General features: G+C 46.3%; 1 protein-coding gene across 1 annotated transcript in view; it reads left to right on the top strand.

The window, feature by feature from the left end:
- The first annotated feature begins 1,037 nt into the window (after positions 1-1,037).
- Positions 1,038-20,079, top strand: part of KCNAB1 (potassium voltage-gated channel subfamily A regulatory beta subunit 1) — a 330,599-nt gene continuing 311,557 nt past the window's right edge. The window contains exon 1 of the mRNA XM_073579010.1: positions 1,038-1,920. Within this exon, the coding sequence (XP_073435111.1) occupies positions 1,703-1,920 (218 nt within the window). The 5' untranslated portion in view covers positions 1,038-1,702. The remainder of the gene's footprint in view (positions 1,921-20,079) is intronic.

The raw sequence follows: 20,079 nt of genomic DNA, 5'->3' as shown, positions 1-20,079 counted from the left end.
CCCCCGGACAACAGAGGAGACAGCCCCGACAGTTCCGGACCCAGCGCAAAACAGGTTCCCCTGGTCCGGTCCTTCTTCTTACACATGCTGGAGAGAAACTTATGGGTTTCAGATCATGGAAGAAAGCAATCTTCGTGACACATATCTCCCCTCTCATTCTGTGCCAGTGACCATGTCACAAAGGGTAGGAACATGTCAGTACAGTCCACCTCTTGTACATATACAATAGATGTTCCATAAAACATGCCTAATGGTTTTTCTTGATCTATGATTTGCAATGATTTCCTTAGATTTCTCCAATACAGTGCTCCCATATAAGTGAATTGTGCAGTAGTTAGTGATATTGGCCCAGAATTAATCCTTTTATTTAGGATTTATTCAATGAAAACTCTGCCGCTCATATGTCCCTATAGAAACTTCACATGTTGATGTCTATAAAGAATATTTACAAAAAACACATAATATTTCTTTTACCAACAAGCACAGTATTTCCAAGTAACCGGATGGTCCGGTGCCGCTCTGGAAAAGCTAATGGTTGTAGTTGAGCATGTGGAGGTGGTCTTGCTGCAATGCTGCATGAAAGATGCTGTTCCTATGTATAACATAATCCACCTCTCCCTTTTGGTGCAGTGTGTGAGTTTTTAGAGGCACTAAGTACTTAGCATGCTGTAGAAAGCATGTACATCACTACAGTTTATTGCTCAAACATTGGCACGTAGATGTACTAGGCTGGGATATGCGATTTGTATGCTGCAGTGTCACAATAAACCTATTTAGGGTCTTGGGGTTTATGTAGGAAAGACCAGACACAGGTCCTGCATCACTTGAGTGAGTGACATTGGGCAGATGATGCTCGGTTCCTTCTCATCCTGTCCTTATATGCATGCTGTATATGATGGAGGCAGAGATGTGCTCCCTCTCAGTGCAGACACCATGAACAACTTCCTATAAGCATGCCCTAATTCAGGGAAGGCTGACATCTATAGCTTACAGGGAACTTTTGGATACCTACATTAGTGTATGTTTCTGTGGACTTGAAGCCTGATCATTATTAATAGTCCTCTGTAATTAGTAGTGCTGTAGTTGCTTGCAACCTCCACATTTCCCTTATGACATGTGCTGCTAAGAAATCCAGCATGCTCTTCAGTTCTTAAAGAGCCAATCCCACCATCTGACTCTCACTACAGAAGCTGCATGCTGGAGCAGAGCAAAGCATCACACCGAGGGAAGGCTCCTGCCTGTCACATCTCACATCATCATGCTCCTCAACTAGATGGAGATCTCCTGTCCTCAGGGAGCTTGATGTGACTAAGCCTCCTTCCAGGTTTGGGATATTGTCTGTTCATCATCATCTTCTGCACTGCACAGAGAAGGAGACTTCACATAGTGAGATGCACCTGCAATGATTTGTTCCTAAGACTGTACCAGGGCAGAAGTGTGGACTGTGGGTGATTATGAGGGCACATGACTCTTCTGATTGAATTCACTGGTCCTGAAGGATTTGATGGCATGAAATACCTAATAATCTCACTGCCCGGAGGTTCCCTGACTTCTCAGAAGCTTAGTGGTGGCATCCCAAGGACAAAGGACTCCCTCCCCTGAACTCTAATCTTGTCACTTGCACTCATTGATCTCTGCCAGTAGAGGAGATCCATGAGCCTCTGAAGACCACACTGCTTGATCGCTGAGTCCGGCAGAAGCCATGCAAGTTTCCATAGCCTGCACAGAGCACAACCTCAAGAGCCGGAATGGGGACGACAGGCACAGCAAGCAGAACTCCAGTGGCCCAAATGTGGTCAATGCAGCCAGGGCAAGGTTCCGGACAGTGGCCATCATCGCCAGGAGTCTGGGAACTTTCACTCCTCAGCACCATATCTCACTGAAGGAATCCACAGCCAAGCAAACTGGCATGAAATACAGGTAGGTCAGAATGCTCGTCATATCAGACAGATGGACAGATACATATACTGATTTAGAGTAATTAGGTAGATATGGGGTTAATAGCTAAATAGAATGATTTATAGTCATTAGGTAGGAAGCTAGTTGTGGGGTTAATAGATGGATAGATAGATAGATAGATAGATAGTGTAAGTAAACATAGAACTATTAAAAAAAGCATTAAATAGATGGTAAAAAAATGTCTAAAGTTATACAGTGCAAACATGGGCAGTGTGTAGTTGTCAGTATTCACTTATTATGATTTATTATGTAGACGTCCCCTCTATAATGTAAAGTGCTGCGGAATATGTTGGCGCTATAGAAATAAAGTTATTATTATTATTTCCATAAGGTTTTTTCTTGTTCACTCTTTTATGTAAAGTTCACGGGCTGATATTGTTTCATTTGATACAGTCCTATAGTATATGTTGCAGGGCAGCTATGTACATGCGGTGCACTACAATCAGCCCCTGCCTCACTGTTGCTAATAAATGAAGTTTTGCTTCTTCTTCTTCTCTTGGTATTTCTTCTCCCAAGGCTGAGTACTGTCAGTGAGTTTTGCACTTATGTGCAGTATAGAGCCAATCTGTTCGGATAGTTTTCTCTCAAAGTGGATTGTGTCCCTTCTGGGGCTGCCAAGCTTCTTTCCTTATCTCAGCTGCGCACACATTCTAGGGGTCTTTTTCACCAGAGGACAGTTAATCCACTGATGCTTTTGGAGTGCAGTAGTAATGAGGATTATTTGGATGGGTTGACATAACAACTACTTACTGATGTTGCCTTGGTCCAAATCAGACCCTGTGTACCCAGCGCTCTATCTAAGCATCTATGACATTTCTTTTGGCTCCTATTTATAGAGAGAAGGCAATAATGGCATTTTCCATGTGCAAGGAACAGCTCTGTTTGAGGGTTGTTCTTGGCAACAGTATAAGTACAATAATTCAGTAAGCGTCCGACTGTCAATGGGAAAATGCAATATAATGATGAAAAGAAATGTGAAAAGTGAGTTTTATTGCAGCATGCTGAAAATGATGGGGGTAACAAATCAGCATTATACGCCTGTTTTTACATGGACCGTCCAGGGCATCACTAGAACTTGCTGGGATGATGATTTAAGGAATGAAATGTTTGGGGTAATGTGGAGCTGATTTGCTGTGACTGTGATTGATAATATTTGAATGAAGCTGAAGGAAGCTCCGGTGTTAGTCATAAATCAGAGCTTAGAGTTAATGATTACTGGAAGGTGAATCCCATAAATAAGCTCTGTACTTTACACCGCTACTGTACTAGACAATGATTTATCATACACAGCTCAGCGGAGCAGAAAGTCATGCTGCAATAATGGGGGTGATCTGAACCGGGGTGCATATAGAAAGTGCCTATACTGCACTGCATCCCATTATCAGACTCACTCACTCGCCTCCTACACACAATGTTCCATGTAATTGGTTTAACTCTTCATATGTAACATGTGTTTTTACTTGGGTTTTGGTGTCATTTTGTAAAAACACAACTCTAGGAGTAAATCCAGCAGAAAATAAATGCCATGACAAGAGCAAACACCACTGACCCCTTGAATGTCATAAACCAAAATTGTGAGCCTATAGTGTGTTCTATATTTCACTAAAGACTGGAATGTAATTTGGGGCCATAAAAAGCCAATCACTGTGTGTGAAATCAGCCTAAGAATTGAAAAAATTGTCCATAGTTAGAATAAGAGTATCACATTGGCTAACTGGCCATAAACATAACCAAGTTTTTCTAAAACTTTAGTAAAAGAAGCATCCGGAATAACAGGTTGACGCCCATTAAAATGAAAGATTAATTACAATGATTAATTTATCCATGCCAGATCTTGCTCGCTAATATCTCAGGACCAGTGTGGTCAACTTGCCTCTTCATAAATGATCTTTCACTGCTGATTACAAAGTATATAAATCTACATGTTTATTACAGTTTCCTAATACTGCTTCAACAGATTTCAATTGATTGTATTCAACTGTTATGGTAAAGTTTTATGTATCTAGTAGTGTTGAGCGAGTATACTCATTGTTCGGGTTTCCCCAAGTATGCTTGGGTGTCCTCCGAGTACTCTGCCATGCTCGGAGGTTTAGTTTTCCGTCGCCTCAGCAGCATGATTTGTGGCTGCTGGACAGCCTGAATACATGTGAGGAATGCCTGTTTGTTAGGGAATCTCCACATGTAATCAGGCTGTCCAGGAGCCGCAAATCATGCAGCTGCGTCGATATAAACTAAATCTCTGAGCACGCCAAAATACTCGGAGGACACCCAAGCAACGAGTATACTCACTCATCACTAGTATCTAGCAAACGTCTATGATGGTAGCAGCCATGCTTCTCCCTACATGTGTTGTCTGCTTGCTGGATGTTGCTCTGTTGTGTCCATATTTTACAAGCTAAGCATTTCATTGTGGGGGTGAATGCAGTGTGAATGACAGCTCTGTAGAGCGCATGATGCTTTTAATATGCCGGTCGAAAATAGTATCCAACAAAAGAGAAATCTAAATTAAATGACAATATTTGATGTGACCATTGACTATAAAAAAGCTTCAAAGCACCAATTCGTCTAGGTACTTCCAGGATTTCCAGTTTTTCTTAACACTAAAGATAGTTCTTAATGACAGTGGCTATATGTTTGGGGTTGTTGTCCTATTGCTGTATAAATTTGGAGCAGATCAGACACCTTCCTGATGATATTGGCTGTTGAATAAGTATCTGCCTGTATTGCTCAGCATTATGGACACCATAATTCTGAAAAAATCCCCCACTCCTTTTGCTGAAATGCAGCCCCAAACTTTCAAGGAACCTCCACCATGCTTCACTGTTGCTTGCAGATGCTTATTATTGTATGAACGTTTCGGCAAACAAACTGCCAAATAATTCAAATTTTGAATCATCTGTCGCGCAGAACACCTGCTCACATTTTTCTACACGCTATTTCCTATGTTATCATGCATAGCAGAGTAACTTAACCTTTTATCCATGTCAAAGGTATGGTTTTTAGACACAATTCTTCCATGAAGACCACTTTTGACCAGACTTCTTATACCAATAGATGGGTACAGCTTTTTCCCACTAGTCATTGCAGTTCTGAGCTGATGGTACTGCTGAACATCGAGTATCATGGTATCCTCATTGTGTAGAAATAGAAGCAAATACTTGTTCATCATTAAGAACCATCACAGAAGCATCTTAATAGTTCCAAATTTATTTTGCTGCTGGACAACGACTCTAATCATGCAACCAATATCATTAAGAACTATCTTCTTTGAAAAGAACAAAGAGTCCTGGAAGTGATGATATTGTCACCACAGAAAACCCTTATCTCAACGTCATTAAGTCTGTGATTACAAGAAGAGATGGAAGGATTTGCGCAAGTCTATCTTTACTCAAAATATGTGGTTATTTTTCCAAGAATTTTGGAACAAATTTCCTGTTGATTTCCTTAAAAAATGGTGTAAAAGTTAATCTAGGAGAACTGATGCTGTTTTCAGTGTAACAGTGTAAGGCTGTGTGGCCACGTAAGCGTTTTTTAAGCGTTTTATGAAGTCTTTGTCCCGGTCAAAACACTTCAAAAATGCATAAAAGAAGCATCCCATTCATTTTATATGAATTCCGCACTTTTTGTGCACATTAATGCGTTTTTTCCGCTCAAAAAACGCTTAGCGGCCAAAAACGCAGCATGCTCATTAATTTTGTGGAAAAGTCCGTGTTTTTGCTATTTTCTAGTCAGAAAATGCGCGGAAAAAAAGTATCAAAAATGCACGTTTTTTTCCGTGCGTTTTCTGGGAAGGTGTCCGGTTTTGAAGCAGAAATTTTCTGCATACGTGAGCACATAGCCTAACAGTTTTCTGTCTTAAAGGGAACCTGTCACCAGGTTTGGCTGATACGAGATATGGCCACCGCCTTTCAGGGCTTTTCTATAGCATTCTGTAATGCTGTAGATAAGCCCCCGATCCGACCTGCAAGAGAAGAAAAAAAACTTTTATTGTACTCACCTGCAGGGTGATCCGGTCCAATGGGTGTCGCAGGTCATGTTCCGGCGCCTCCCATCTTCTTGTGATGCCACCCTTCTGCTTGCTTCATTGCTCCCCGGCATCGTGCTCCTGTCCAAGCGTACTTATCTGCCCTGTTGAGGGCAGAGCAAAGTACTGTAGTGCGCAGGTGCCAGGAAAGGCCAAAGAGGCCCAGCACCCGCGCACTGCAGGAATTTGCTCTGCTCCCTCAGGAGCACGATAACGGGGAGCCATGAAGGAAGCAGGAGGGCTGCATCGCAAAAAGATGGGAGGTGCCAGACCAGGACCTGCGACACCCATCGGATTGAACCGTCTAGTAGGTGAGTATAATAAAAGTTATTTTTCTTCTCTTGCAGTTCGGATTGGGGGCTTATCTACAGCATTATATAGTGCTGTAGATAAGCCCTGAAAGGCGGTGGCCGTAACTCATATCGGCCAAAATTGGTGACAGGTTCCCTTTAGAAGCTCTCATTACCTGACATGTATTCTCTTCTGTGCATTGGAAACTACCTATAGATTATTTTATTACCCCACCTACTGGCTTCACTCATTCATTACCTGTACAAAGATATATTTATGTGGGAGGGGGGGATGGAATTTCAACCCTCTGCAAATCACTGATATTTTAAATGTAAAAAAAATGTATCCTGGTACGCGGGGTTGACAGGGTTAACTGTAGAGCCAGTCCATAGTTAGGGAGGAGGATTGGGGACCTGTGGGTTAATTCCTGTTTTGTAGTCAGTGGTTAGTAAACGAAAGACAAGAAAAGACACCCTCAGAAAAGTAGAGAATCATCATTGAGTGGGTGTGAGAAGGAACCAGTGAAAAAGGAAGGACGTTTCTGCAATAGAGCTTGCTAACCTACAGCAGGAGGTTGATGGGAACGTCTTTAAGAGACTAGTGGGAACGTTTTTAGTGCTGGACAGACCTGGAAGCTATGGTCAACTAAATGGTATCAGCGAGGTTGGGCGCATAAAGGAAGGAGACAGTGGGAGCAACTCTCTCACATCTATCCCCAGTACTGTATAGTTAGAGTGTAGTACTCACAGCGAACCACAGGGACCCGAGTGGTGCTGCATCTGTATGATGGACATCCTCAGGTTAGCCTGTAAATCTACAGTAACGTTCATCACAAGTACTGTGTCGCCGTCAGTAACCACCAAGAATGTGCCTCTGTATTTTGCAGAAAAGAACAGTAAGTTTATGTGCTGCTATCCTTTGTGTTCCAGTTGGATTGTCAGTAAAAGGACTTTGTTTTTAATAAGTTTTTTCATTCCTTCAACATGGGTTTAAAGGGGTCCAGAGCTGCAATAAACATGGCGGAGCTGATCCTGAAGGTGTCTGCAACAATAATGTCATCAAACACACACAGGGACTCCATTTTCCTGTAGCGTCCTGGCGTGTGGGAGACGAGTAACTTGCCCATGGCTACCGCCCCGCGCCATGTTACTTATTCACATACAGCAGAAAGCAGGAACCTTTCTACGCTGCAAACATCAAGTGTATTTACAATTGCAGAGGTTCTTGCACAATTTGAATTTGATAGGAACTATACCAATTTTAATACTATGACAACTTCAAAATATAGTTGTTGTAAGCCCCAATGGAAAAAGGAACATGTCAGATAATAAGTGTATACTAATGCTAAAGGCAAATAGTGACAGTTCTCTAAAGGTGAATATTTACTTGAAATATTCAGAGTATGTGATTTCTCCTCTAAGATTTAGAGAATTATAAAACCGTCTGTTTAACTTTGTCTCCTATTTACATCATGAACTTGCTGGTTGATCATTGTGTCTCTGGTACCATTACAATTTACTTGGTTTGGTTATACTGCTGAATTATTCAAATGAAAAGCAGTTTAACAAGTGCATTGATTTTGCACTTAAATTGCTGCGTCAGCTATTAGCAGATAGTATATAGGAATTACACGTGCCTGTGATACAGAACTGCAGATGAGCTTAGTGCACGTAATGGTAGTAATGCGTGACTAGGAAAATGGAAGAATGCTATATCTTTTGTTATGCCAGTGTAGGGAGGAGGACCCCCACAGAGTGTCCGGGCCGGAACCATGGGGACCGACCATCTGAGTTCCTAAGGAAACAGTACCCGGGGAACAGAGGAGGAGAGTGGACTGTTGAGAGTGACAGGACAGCAAGGGTAGGGGCGAGTATAAAAGGGGCAGGGAGCGTGCAGAGAAGTCAGTTGGTGATACGTCAGACACGGAGCAGGAGACAGAGGGGGCATGAGAGAGCGGGAAGGACACTGACAGTTGAGAGAAGAGACCGGCAGCAGAGGGTAGATATGCAGTGGCCCTCAGGAAAGAGGCGCCGAGCTTACCGACAGGAGACTGTCTCTTCACCCCAATCTCGGGTTACGATTTGCTCCCGGTCATCCTCGGCCGTTACCGCTGAGCTCAAGCCCTCCGCGGCCTGTCCGCTCCCTCTCCCGGCTGCTGCCATCCCCCTTCAGCCTGCAGTTGCGGCCTGCCCGCTGCCACCCGTGGACGCTGCCGGTTCACGTCAGCCCGTGGTTGCGGCCTATCATCGCTCACAGCCGCCTTCACCCCGCTGCAGTCGGCAGTTGGGGCCTGTTCCTCATCAACATAGACACTCTGCACACAGCCCAAGGCTGTGTGCGCGGCCAGTAAACCGCCACTCTTGAGCACTGCAACACAACCCTGCTTGGGGACAGGAGTCCCATTGAACTTGCTAACAAGCGCAACCCTGCTGTTACAACAGGGGGTTACTTCATCTCAGGACTCCATCAGGGCCTGTTGTGCCCCAACTCCTCCTGGGCGCTGGGGCGCCCGAAGACTACTCCAAATCTTCAGCTGCTGGGTCCAGCGGCTGCGACGCCAAGGCAGCCTCATCAAAGATGCCACAGCAGCTTCATCAAAGACGCCACAGCAGCCTCATCAAAGACGCCAGAGTAGTCTTATCAAAGACGCCAAAGCAGCTTCATCAGTAACGCAGCTTCCACAGAGACGCCGAGGGATGTCAGGACGGATAAGTGACATTATAGCGTATAAGCACCCGTAGACAGCCATACCGTGGCCCCATAGTAACCGGCCTCGGCCGGGTTAGTCATGTTTTTTCCAAATAGTGTTTGGTTGTACTGAGTCCCTGCAAGGTCAACTGTTGTTATCCCTTTTTGGTTGCTTAGTATAGCCCTAGCGGCTTTAAATTATAAAAAGTTTGCTTTTCAAAGTTCAACCAGTCTCGCGTCTCGTCACTGCATCCTGCGAACCTGCTGTTACCTACACTTGGCAAAGTTGACAGGATGCAGTCTCCGAGCGTGGACAACGACGCCCCAGACCAGGGCAGGGCCGTGAACTCAACAGTTGACGAGGGCCCTCGTTCCAGCATTTCGTTGGGGGCTATGCTGAGCAACCTGCCTAGATTTTCTGGCTCCAATACCATGCTATGAAGCTGGACAGAGCGAATGTGAGGGCTCTTTCGAATGCATCCGATGACTCCTGACTTGGAAGCAGAAGTAGCTCTCATGGCATTAGACGGGGAGGCTCGGAATTCAGTGATGTTAAAACCCTCGGGACACCGCAACACCTTTGATAAGGTTTTGCAGATTTTAGAACAGAGCCATGGGGACCCAACCAACGTGGGAGAGTTAAGAACCCGGTTGTTCAGTCGGATGCAGGGGGAGGGGGAGACCATCACCCAGTATATGAATGTCCTCCAAGAGTTACACACGGCCATCAAAAGAAAAGACGGCGTAGGGGGTAGGACCTGTTGACATTACACTACGTGACCTGTTGGTGACTGGACTGCGGGACCCATTAATAAAGCAGGCATTACGAGAGCAGATTAGAATGAATCCACGTAAGACTTTTCCGAGGTGGGAAGTCAAGCACGCACTCGAGAACAGGAGCAAAGAATGGCGGTCCCTGTGGGGAAGGTCCGGAGTGTGGAGGCTTCCCTGAGCGCAGTTGCGGAGCCTAAATGGGTAAAGGAAATGAAGCAGGAGTTGAAGAAACATCCAGGGCGAGTTGGCTGAAGTGAAAAAAAGGACTGAGTCTGGGACTGGACGGCCTATTTTCAACCCTGGTCCCTGGGGACCCCGCCCCACCCTAGGCGGACAGACCTCGCAGGCCCGGTGCTGTGAGTGCGGGGAGCCAGGCCACTTCGCCCGAGAGTGTCCGTGGCGTGGGAGATACCCACCCCGGCGGCCAATAAACCAGAGGGCTCCGGGCTGGGGGGACGCCGCTCAGAGCCAGAAACCACGATTAGGGGTGGTGGAAGTCCCGAAGACTTGGTCGCAAAGTGTCCGGTGGTATGGGCAGAAGTCAAGGGCCATGCCGTCCGGTGCCTGGTGGATACGGGGTCACAAGTAACAACTATGCCTGCAACTTATTTCCGGCAGAATTTCCCCGAGGCAGCGAGACCCCAGTGGGGGCCCATGATCAGACAGGTAGCCGCCAACCAACTACCGGTCCCTGTTGCCGGGGTGGTGTGGGTACAGGTGACGCTGTGCGGTAAATTCCTCGGCCGCAGAGGAGTGGTTCTGACCCACGGAGAAACTGATAAACAACACCCAGTCATTCTGGGCATGAACATACTGCGGTAGTTCGGCAACCTACTCCTCAATGATCCCACGCATGAGACCTTGAAACAGTGAAGTTCCCACATGGCCCAAGGACAGGTATTCCAGCAGTTGGTGTGGGAAGCATGAGTCCTCCAGGACTGTCAGGAGGGTGAGGCCCTGGGAAAAGTCATCGTGCCAGCGGCCCCCCTGCTTGTACTGCCCCCTGGACAGACTGGTGGCCATGCCCATCTGAGCCCCAATACCATTGGAAGGCATGGAGATGCAGGTGGAGCCATGCTACTCGGAGCGCTTACCCCCTGGCATACTGGTGGCTCGCTCACTGACCACAGTGCAGAAGGGGACTGTCCTGGTGCGCTGTGTCAACCTTGAAGACCAAGACATCACCCTGAAGCCCCGGACAGAATTGGCCAAGCTAGTAAGGCCTTTTGAAGAAGTACTACTGGCCCCTGCAGCTCAATAGAGAGTGCAGTCCGAGGACCCCTGGGCAGTAACTATCCGTACTCTACAGGCTACCGAAATTTCAACTCAGGAAATCGTCAAATCATCCTGGAACAATTGCGGGCCAAACTCTCCGGATTAACTGCAGCCCAGCTCTCACAGATAAAAACACTGCTTGGACAGTACCACGATGTATTTGCTAGTCATGAGGAAGATTTTGGATGTACCACCGCCATCACCCATGGAATTCCCACGGCAGGAGCAGCCCCCATCCGTGAACGATATCGACAGATTCCTCCACAACTCTACCAAGAGGTGAAAACTTTGATGCCCCAAATGCTACGAAAGGGAGTGATTCAAGAAAGCCAAAGCCCCTGGGCGGCTCCTATTGTGTTGATCCGCAAAAAGGATGGCACCTTACGATTCTGCGTGGACTATCGAAAGCTGAATGCTTGTACTATCAAAGACTCGTACCCACTACCCCGAATAGAAGAATCCTTGTCCACCTTGGAGAAGGCGACGTACTTTTCTACTTTGGACCTGGCCAGTGGGTACTGGAAGGTACCCATGTCAGAAGAAGACAGGGCAAAGACGGCGTTCATACTTCCTATGGGGCTGTTTGAGTTTAATCGAATGCCATTCAGACTGGCCAATGCCCCGGGGACCTTTCAGCGGTTGATGGAGCGGTGTCTGGGAGATCTCAATTTTGAGGCCACATTGATATACCTGGATGATATCATCATCTATGCTACCACTTTTGAGGACCACCTGAAGCGGTTGGGGCAGGTACTCGGACGGCTGAAAAAGTACGGGTTGAAGGTAAACCCCCAAAAATGCCATCTATTTCGCACCCAGATCTAATATCTGGGTCATGTCATCTCAGCGGAGGGCGTATGACCGTCCCGGGAAAAGGTTGCTGTCATTCAGGGATGGCCTACCCCCGAGACGATAAAAGACGTGCGGGCATTCCTGGGGTTGGCCAGATACTACCATCGTTTCATAAAGAATTTTGCATGTCGGGCTCGAGCCCTGCACGACCTGCTGAAAGGGGCTCCTACTGGGGCAAATGGATGAAAAATCCAGTGGCGACAACCTCAAGAAGAGGCCTTCCAAGACCTTAAGGCTGAGCTTTCGGATGCTCCGGTGTTGGCTTATGCGGATTTCTCGCAACCGTTCATCCTGCACACTGACGGGAGTCTTCACGGGCTGGGGGCTGTGTTCTGCGAACCTGCTGTTACCTACACCTGTGTTGTCATTGCAGACAGAATATTTGATGTCTTGAAAATTACTATGCATCTAAATAATTAGAACTTGGCACTCCAGGTAGTAATGCTGAAAATTTGTAATTGTTGTCACCCAAAATAATATGTAAGGAGGTCAAGGGCCTCGCCCTGTAAATAGTAACATTATTGTGTATTATTTGTGTGTTGTATGTATGTTGTGTGTGTTTGCATCCACACAACATTGCTTAGTTAGTTGTAGTACTAGAAAAGGGCCACTAGATGGAGGCACTGAGCTCAACTAGTGAGAAGACTGTTAGGAGGGAACCTGAGAGGAGTGGCTAGTGAGAGACAGAAAAGGAGATAGTTTTTCCCTCCATGAGTCAGTTGAGCCGGGGGTAGCTGGACTGGACAGAAGAGAACACAGTGAATGCCTACAGTAGTAGCCAGCACGCAGTGGTGCTGGAGGTCCTGTAGTTAGAGACTGGGGACTGTAGGACTAGGGAGACCGAAGAAGGAGTCTCAGTGGTCAAGTCAGCTAGCAAGGAAGAGCTGAAGTGACAACCAAGCCAGTCTATTGAAACCAGCCCGTGTCTGGAATTGTGCAAGCCAGGGAGGTCAGTGTGAGCCCCTGTGGAAGTAGCAGCAGGAGTACGGGAGTTTTGTGAAGAGTCTAGTGAATTGCGAACCTAGGACACGTACAGGAGCAACAGTGCCATAAAGGGGTGAGCTGTAACGGATAAATCAGGTACCTTCATGGGCTGTAGTCGGGCTCTGGAAGAAGGGAAGTGTTCCGTGTTCATCGTGCTCCGTGTGTCAGCTTGTCTGTGTGGTTCATATGGGTCGCCCACCCAGGGCTGTGGGATACTCGGTACCGGGCCGGTGTCGGGAGAATGTGTCACAGCAGCAGTGACCCGGACCGTGGCCCTGGGTGCCCAAGTCAATGGTGGAATGTATACAGTATGTAGTTAATGGAATAGTTCGTGACGCCGCCTGTGGTGTTTGGCAAGCAAGATGTTAAGCCAACGCTGTGTGCAGATCCTCTGGGGCTGATGGTGTGCTGCAGCATAGCTGGTGTAGCTCCCCACAGGTGAAGCTGTAACCCTAGGGCAGTGTAATTGCAATAGATGAGGATAGGCGCAGGCGGTGTGAGGAATGCTGGTACCCAGATGTAGCAGTGCTGACGGTGTTAGCGCACAAATGAATGGAAGACACCTGGGCTTGCAGTTCCAAAGCTTTACTTACAGTCTGTGGTACACACTGGTGCCTGCCTCCGTGCCGTGTCCTCCGGGGCAGAGACTCAATCAACCTCCCAGGCAAGTCAAGATTCTCCTCTCCAACACTCCGTCAATATGTACCTTTCCTGAACGACTCCTCTATTGCGCCTTAAGGTGTGAAGAACTACAGTACCGTGGTACTCTGGAGTTCCTCCTGTTAGATGTTCCTAACAACTCTACTCGTATGGCAGACAGCTGTAGCCTCTCTCGGGGGACTCCCTTCTCCGGAGTCCTAGCTCTCTATTCAGTTGCTGTTGTGCCCCAAGACTTAGATGGGAGTAGTGCATTTACAGCCAACTACTCCACCGGTGTCTGCTGCAGAACCATAAGTGTCCATACAACCTCAGGGACCGGGCCCCGGCCTTGCGCTAAGAACCTATAGGCAGGGTTCCTCTTCCAACCCACATCTCCTCTCTGTTCTCCTACTCCTTCATTCCGCACTGTTCTTTCTCTCTCTTATGGAAGCTTAGGTTGCAGTTCTACGTCTTTCTCCTTCTGTTCCTTTCCCGTGCCAGCTGGCTCAGATCACTGAGGCAGCTGCAGCACTCCTTCTCCTCAGACCCGTCCTCAGACTCTCCTGACTGACTGTCCTCTCGCCTGACCTCCCGTCAGACTGACCTCTCAGACTGATCGATCTGTAATTCTAAACCTTCCCAACCTTTTATATGGATCTCAACTCCACCCACCTCCCAACACATCCAGTGTTCCATGCAGGGAACCACCAGAGGTGCTCTGCTACTCTCTAAGCACTGAGCCGCAATGTGGCTGTGCAGAACTACCCTGTTGTGTGGGGTGCGAGTGTTGGAGTGTGGAAAGGACTTCCCAACTTACCTAGGTGGTGGGGCACCACACCTTAGGAGAAGGTGCAGTACCTCTGTGGCGACTGAGCCTCAGGGGCGCCACACATACGTGTGAAGTGAAGGAAGAAGTGATGTACTGCTGTAGATGAAGATATATTGCTGTTATCGAAGAGTCCTCTAGCCGTTGTGGACGTGCTGTGGCCTGAAGAGAATAAAGCTGAGTTGTTTAAGTTGTTTCCAGTCTCAGTCTGCAGTCATTTGGGTCCCCAAAGTGGACAGCATACCGGAGATGAAACAGCCTCCTGCACAGTGAGTAGTGGAGCGGCCGCAGAAGCTACCCCCCGGCGGCCATGGTATTACAAATACATACATGATATTTTGGTCTTACATGGCAGACCTTGATCAGACATATGGATTGAATGTGAGAAGAAATCAAGCAAAGAATACACGCTGAGGGAGAAATGATAACAGTGTGTATAGTGGGTCATGTAATTCCACACAGACCCACTGATGTGGGGTCATATCATAACTTCCAGGACTCCTTTTACTTCTTTTGTCTAAAGATACTTGTTAATAACATTGGCTGGGTATTTGGGGTAATTATCCTGCTGCAGAAAAAATTTGGAGACAATCAGATGCATCCCTGATGGCAGTGGCGGATTAAGTGGACCATGGGCCCGGGGCTGTTCATAAAACCTGGGCCCCAGTACCCCCCTTCCCAGGAAAACATTTTCTGTCAAAATTTTGTGGCTCTTCTCACAAAAACACTGCATATGCTGATTTTTAGGTATACAAATTGTAACATTTATTAGACCATAAAAACAAAGAAAAATTACTTTTTTCTCACAAGAAATTGTATTGTATGGTCAAACAATATAAATAATATTAAATATTCCTCAAAATCAACAGTCAAAATATATAATGTGGTATATACTGGCATGTATTTCTTCATACAAGGTAAACATAAGGCTACATTCACCGTACCACATGTAAGTGCAAGTAAGAACATGTAAACATAATATTAAACAATAATTCAACATAATTATTTATCTATACAGATGTATATCTGTGTGGGTGGTAGCCTGACAGGAAAAGTGCAATGAGCACAGGCAATAATTTCTTAATGGACTAGAAACTCGGATTTTTTTTGACTCTGAAGATCATAAACTGCTCACAAACTTTTTCGGCGAGATTTTTTGGTGCTAAAGTCGTTGATGATTTCTGAGAGGTCTAGACTCTTCAAAAGCTCTTGTTCAATGCTCATTAAAGAGAGATGATTGAGTCTGTCTTGTCCCATTTGACTCCTCAACTCATTTTTAATTCGTTTAAGTTTTGAAAAGGATCTCTCACCTGTGCAGTTTGAAACCATCATGCATAAATACAGCTAGCTGAGCGCTGCGGTCCCCGTGCGGGAATTGACAGCCGTACGGACCGCAGCACTTGGTTTGCTGCGGGTCCGTACGGAAAACCCGCCACCATTCCGCCACGTGTGGACATGGCCTAAAAAGACGTTGCACATAAGCTGTAGGCCTACGGCCAATACGCACAAAATCGCCCAACGTGAACCTGGCCATAGAGGACGTGATGTGAGGACCTGAATGGGTTACGTTACATAATGCGTGCAGTGCACTGCTCACTGGTCCGAGGCTGTTCCTAAAGTCTGGGCACCCGGCACCCCTCTTGACCAAGCCCCCCCTGCCCACCCCCCCATGCCCCCCACATCCACATAAAGTAGGTGAGAGAAAGATGTGGTAGGCAACTAAGGGCTAAAACACGTGTGCCGGCGATCAAGGACGGAGGACCAGATGTTATGCGGTGTACTCTTAGAGGGTAATCATCAATAGGCAGGTACATTCAGTTAATAATATTTAATGAGCAATCAACATAGGGCTAAAATACATGTATAACAAAGAGTGTTTTTCCCCACATCCACAAGAGTCAGTCATGACATACCTCCGCCCCACCCTGCTGCGACTTACCCCCAAGTTCGGAGAGGTGAGGAACAGGCAGTGCTGCTGCTGCTGCAACACTGTCCACCAGGCACCAGAGAGTTCTTCTTCCTCCTGTGATACACGGCGTCGGCTGGGCTGTCAGTTGCCGGGCCCCGCTGTATCTATGGACACCAACGAAGGGGAGGGAACAGAGGAGCCGCTGCCAGAGTGTGAGTGGCCAGGGTCACTCTGATGCAGCCACGTGATGCCAGTTGCTGGCCGGAATGAGCGCGGACGCTGCAGAGAGTGGGGAGGAGGATCAGGTGACTGAGCCAGCCATTCAGTGCAGCGCAGCCGCCGACACGCGACTATTGGGGGAAGCCAACATTGCGCTGCGGCGGCGGCTCCGGATTGGCCCCTGGGCCCCCAAAAAACCTTGGGCCCGGGGCTACCGCCCCATCCGCCCCTATTAAGATCCGCCACTGCCTGATGGTTCTGCATATCCGCACAATGTATAAGTATCTGCATATATTTCTCATTAAAGAGGACCACATTCATCCTTACCAAATTCCCAACTACATTTGCTGAAATGCAGCACCAAACTTGTAAGTAACTTCCACCATGCCCAATTTTGCCTTCAGACATTTGTTATCTTCAGCTCTTAGGCAAACAAATTGCTTTCTGTTGCATCCAGTTATATCACATTTTGACTCCACAGTCCAGAGCACCCGGTGACGTTTTCCTGCACCTCAGTTCTTGTGTTTGTGTGCATAGTTGAGTTGCTTGGCCTTGTTTCCATGTAGTGAATCAGCAAATAGAGAAATAATAAAACATAACTTTTAATAATATATATAAAAGCTACCAAAAGATAAAGTGAAATTAAAAAACACACTAAATCAGTTGCCACAGACTATAACACGGAGTGTCTGTATATATTTCCACACCAGATCGCCCAGAGTATATATATGTGACTTATTCTATGTCCAAAAGTAGAAAAACCTGGACATCTGATTTTTGGGCATCTTCCAGACGCATGGGTGAGATCTTTCCTTTACTCAGAGTGTTTATGGGTTATTGTTTTTTGATGTCTCCTCCTTAGATATGAATGGGTTATTTCCTTGTTAAAACCTAAATAGGATTAGAGGCCGTATATGCCTCAGTCATGACTGTGGTTGTTATTCACATAGTAATATTTGTCTGTCCAGGTTTTTCTACTTTTGGACATAGAATAAGTCACATGTATATACTCTGGGTGATCTGGTGTGGAAATATATGCAGACACTCCATGTTATAGTCTGTAGCAATTGATTTAGTGTGTTTTTTAATTTCACTTTATCTTTTGGTAGCTTTTATATATATTATTAAAAGTTATGTTTTATTATTTCTCTATTTGCTGATTCACTATTCTATATTGTGAGAAATTGTGGATTTGTATTCCACTAAGTGCTGTATTTCTTGTTTCCATGCAAAAAAATGTGGCCTTTTGGCTGCAATTCTTCCGTGGAGACCATTTCTGGACAGACTTTTCCAAACAGAAGATGGATGTAACCAGGTCCCTCTGCCTGCTGTCATGTTAACCATATCTCAAGCTACCGTATTTTTTGGACTGTTAGACGCACTTTTCCCCCCCAAAATTGGGAGGAAAATGGGAGGTGCATCTTATAGGCTTATCGGGGGTTTGCGGCAGTGGTATAGCAGCATCCTTTCCTCAGGGAATCGGCGGCGGCAGAAGTGTGGCAATGCTGAAGCTCGGTGTCGGTGGTGAGCAGTGTGGAGTGCATCATTAGTTTCCCTGCGGCCATCTTCCTTTAGCCGTGGGCCACTGGAGGTGGCGCGTGCGAGGATTGAGATCTCGGCTGGGCCTCTCGCGTTCCATTTTCCTGAGGCTGTGGCTTCAGGAAAATGGCTGCCAGAGGCCGCGCATGCGCAGATTGAGATCTCGGCGGCCTTTTGCTTCAGGAAAATGGCAGCCTAGAAACCGATGATGCACTCGGCTCTGATCTCCGTAGACATCAGGCCACAGCATCACTACATTTCTGCCGCTGGCATCCTGCGGAAGGGACCCTGCTCCATGCAGCGCACTGTGCTCTGCCTCACCGCCGACACCGGACAGCATTACACTGCTGGGATACCCCGCAGCATTGTCTCACTTCTGCTGCCACCTGCTTCCTGAGGAAGGGACCATGCCTCCTGTGACCCCGCTCTACCACCGCCAGCTCTCAGATAAGATACCTTAAATTCGGACGATAAGACGGATCCCCATCATATAAAAATCTTGTTTTTTCTGCTATTTTCCACCCCAAAATTTGTCTAAAAAATACGGTATATAATTCTGACGCTACATATCTTTGTAACTATGTGAAAGCATGATTTCTGCCCACAATTCTTCCATGAAGACAACTTCTGGTGAGACTTTTACAGAATAAACATGGTTGTAGCTGGGTCCAACGGGCTAATGCCAGTTCTGAGCTGTTATCACTACTGACCATCTTCCAATTTAGAAGGGAAGCAAGTATGATGTGATGTCATATGGTGCTCTAATTTTCTTTAGCTGACTACCACATCCACAGTCTTCAGCGTTTCCCATTTCTTTGTGCTTCTTAAAAGAAGCTCTAACATTTTAGAGAAAACATTAAAAATTAAACATATTGCTGCCCTTGAGAGCAATATATAGTTCAGTGTATTCAGGGCCCCTGCCTCTAGTCTGTTGTCAGCTGTCTGTGATTACAGCATGCTGACAGGTTCCTGTTCATGTTGCTGCTGTATGAGTGTGACTATCTCGATGACCATAAGCTGGAAAACAATGTAAGCAATTAAAGGGGTTGTCCACTACTTGGACAACTCCTTCTTATTCCTCACGTTTGACCCCATTAAAATAAAACCACTTATACTTGCTTCTGATGCTGGTGCCGATCCAGTGATGTCAGCACTTGTGTTCCCGGGGCTCATGTGAGGTTGGCATGTCATGTGAGCCCTCCACCCAATTTGTGCCAGTTTCACTGTCCATACCTTCAGACAAATCAAACTTCAAGAGGAAGTCAGAGAACAGCCGCAGCCCTTACTCCCTGTTGAGATACAATGTCTGAAGACGAGAACATTGAAGCTGGCACTAACTAGTCGCTGACTCGTGTGACGTAACAATCTCACTTTAGCCCTGGGAACGTGAGTACTGACACGGCTGGAACAGAGCCGGCACCAGAGGTGAGTATAGGTGTTTTCATTTTAACAGGGCCGAACCTGAAAAATGAGAAGGGGTGGTCCTAGTAGTTGACTAAGGACCAACCTGTTTCTTACCACAGCTCAATACAAGTGGCATGGTCTTCCTCTACAGTTACTATTACATTAAAACTAACGAAATATTTGTCAGTGACAATGTTTTTTAGCTGCAAAAGGAACAACAATCCTCACATGGTATTCATTGGATAGAGCCACAATGACACATGTACATGTATAATGGCTGCATTTGATATGATTTGCAATGAATACAAGCTTGTCGTGACTCAAGTGTAGCCCTAAGGTTGGTCTCGGAAGAGGCTTTATGAGGGATGTTTAGAGTTCATGTGCTGAACATTGTATGATCTGTAAGGTCTGCCATATTATGCAATCATCCTTTTCTTCATAGAGAAATCTGTAAAGCAAGCTGACTCTAGAATTGTAGGTGCTATACTGAAACTAATTAAAAATGAATGTGAAATAGGGATCCATGAATAAGTGCATTCATTGAAAACATGCCCATCTGGTGTAAGGCTCATCTGAATTGTGATGCAAGCCTTTCCCGTGTAAATACAGATGGCAAATCTTTTAGCTCGACTTGATTAGAAAAAAAAAATGTTTCATTGTTATGAAGCAGTACCATATATATGTGTGTTTCTGGAA

This window comes from Dendrobates tinctorius, unplaced genomic scaffold, assembly GCF_039654945.1.
Source record: "Dendrobates tinctorius isolate UK_male_01 unplaced genomic scaffold, ASM3965494v1 ptg000060l, whole genome shotgun sequence".
Lineage (NCBI taxonomy): Eukaryota > Metazoa > Chordata > Amphibia > Anura > Dendrobatidae > Dendrobates > Dendrobates tinctorius.
Note: the sequence above shows the minus strand (reverse complement) of the source record. Positions and strands in the feature narration are given on the sequence as shown.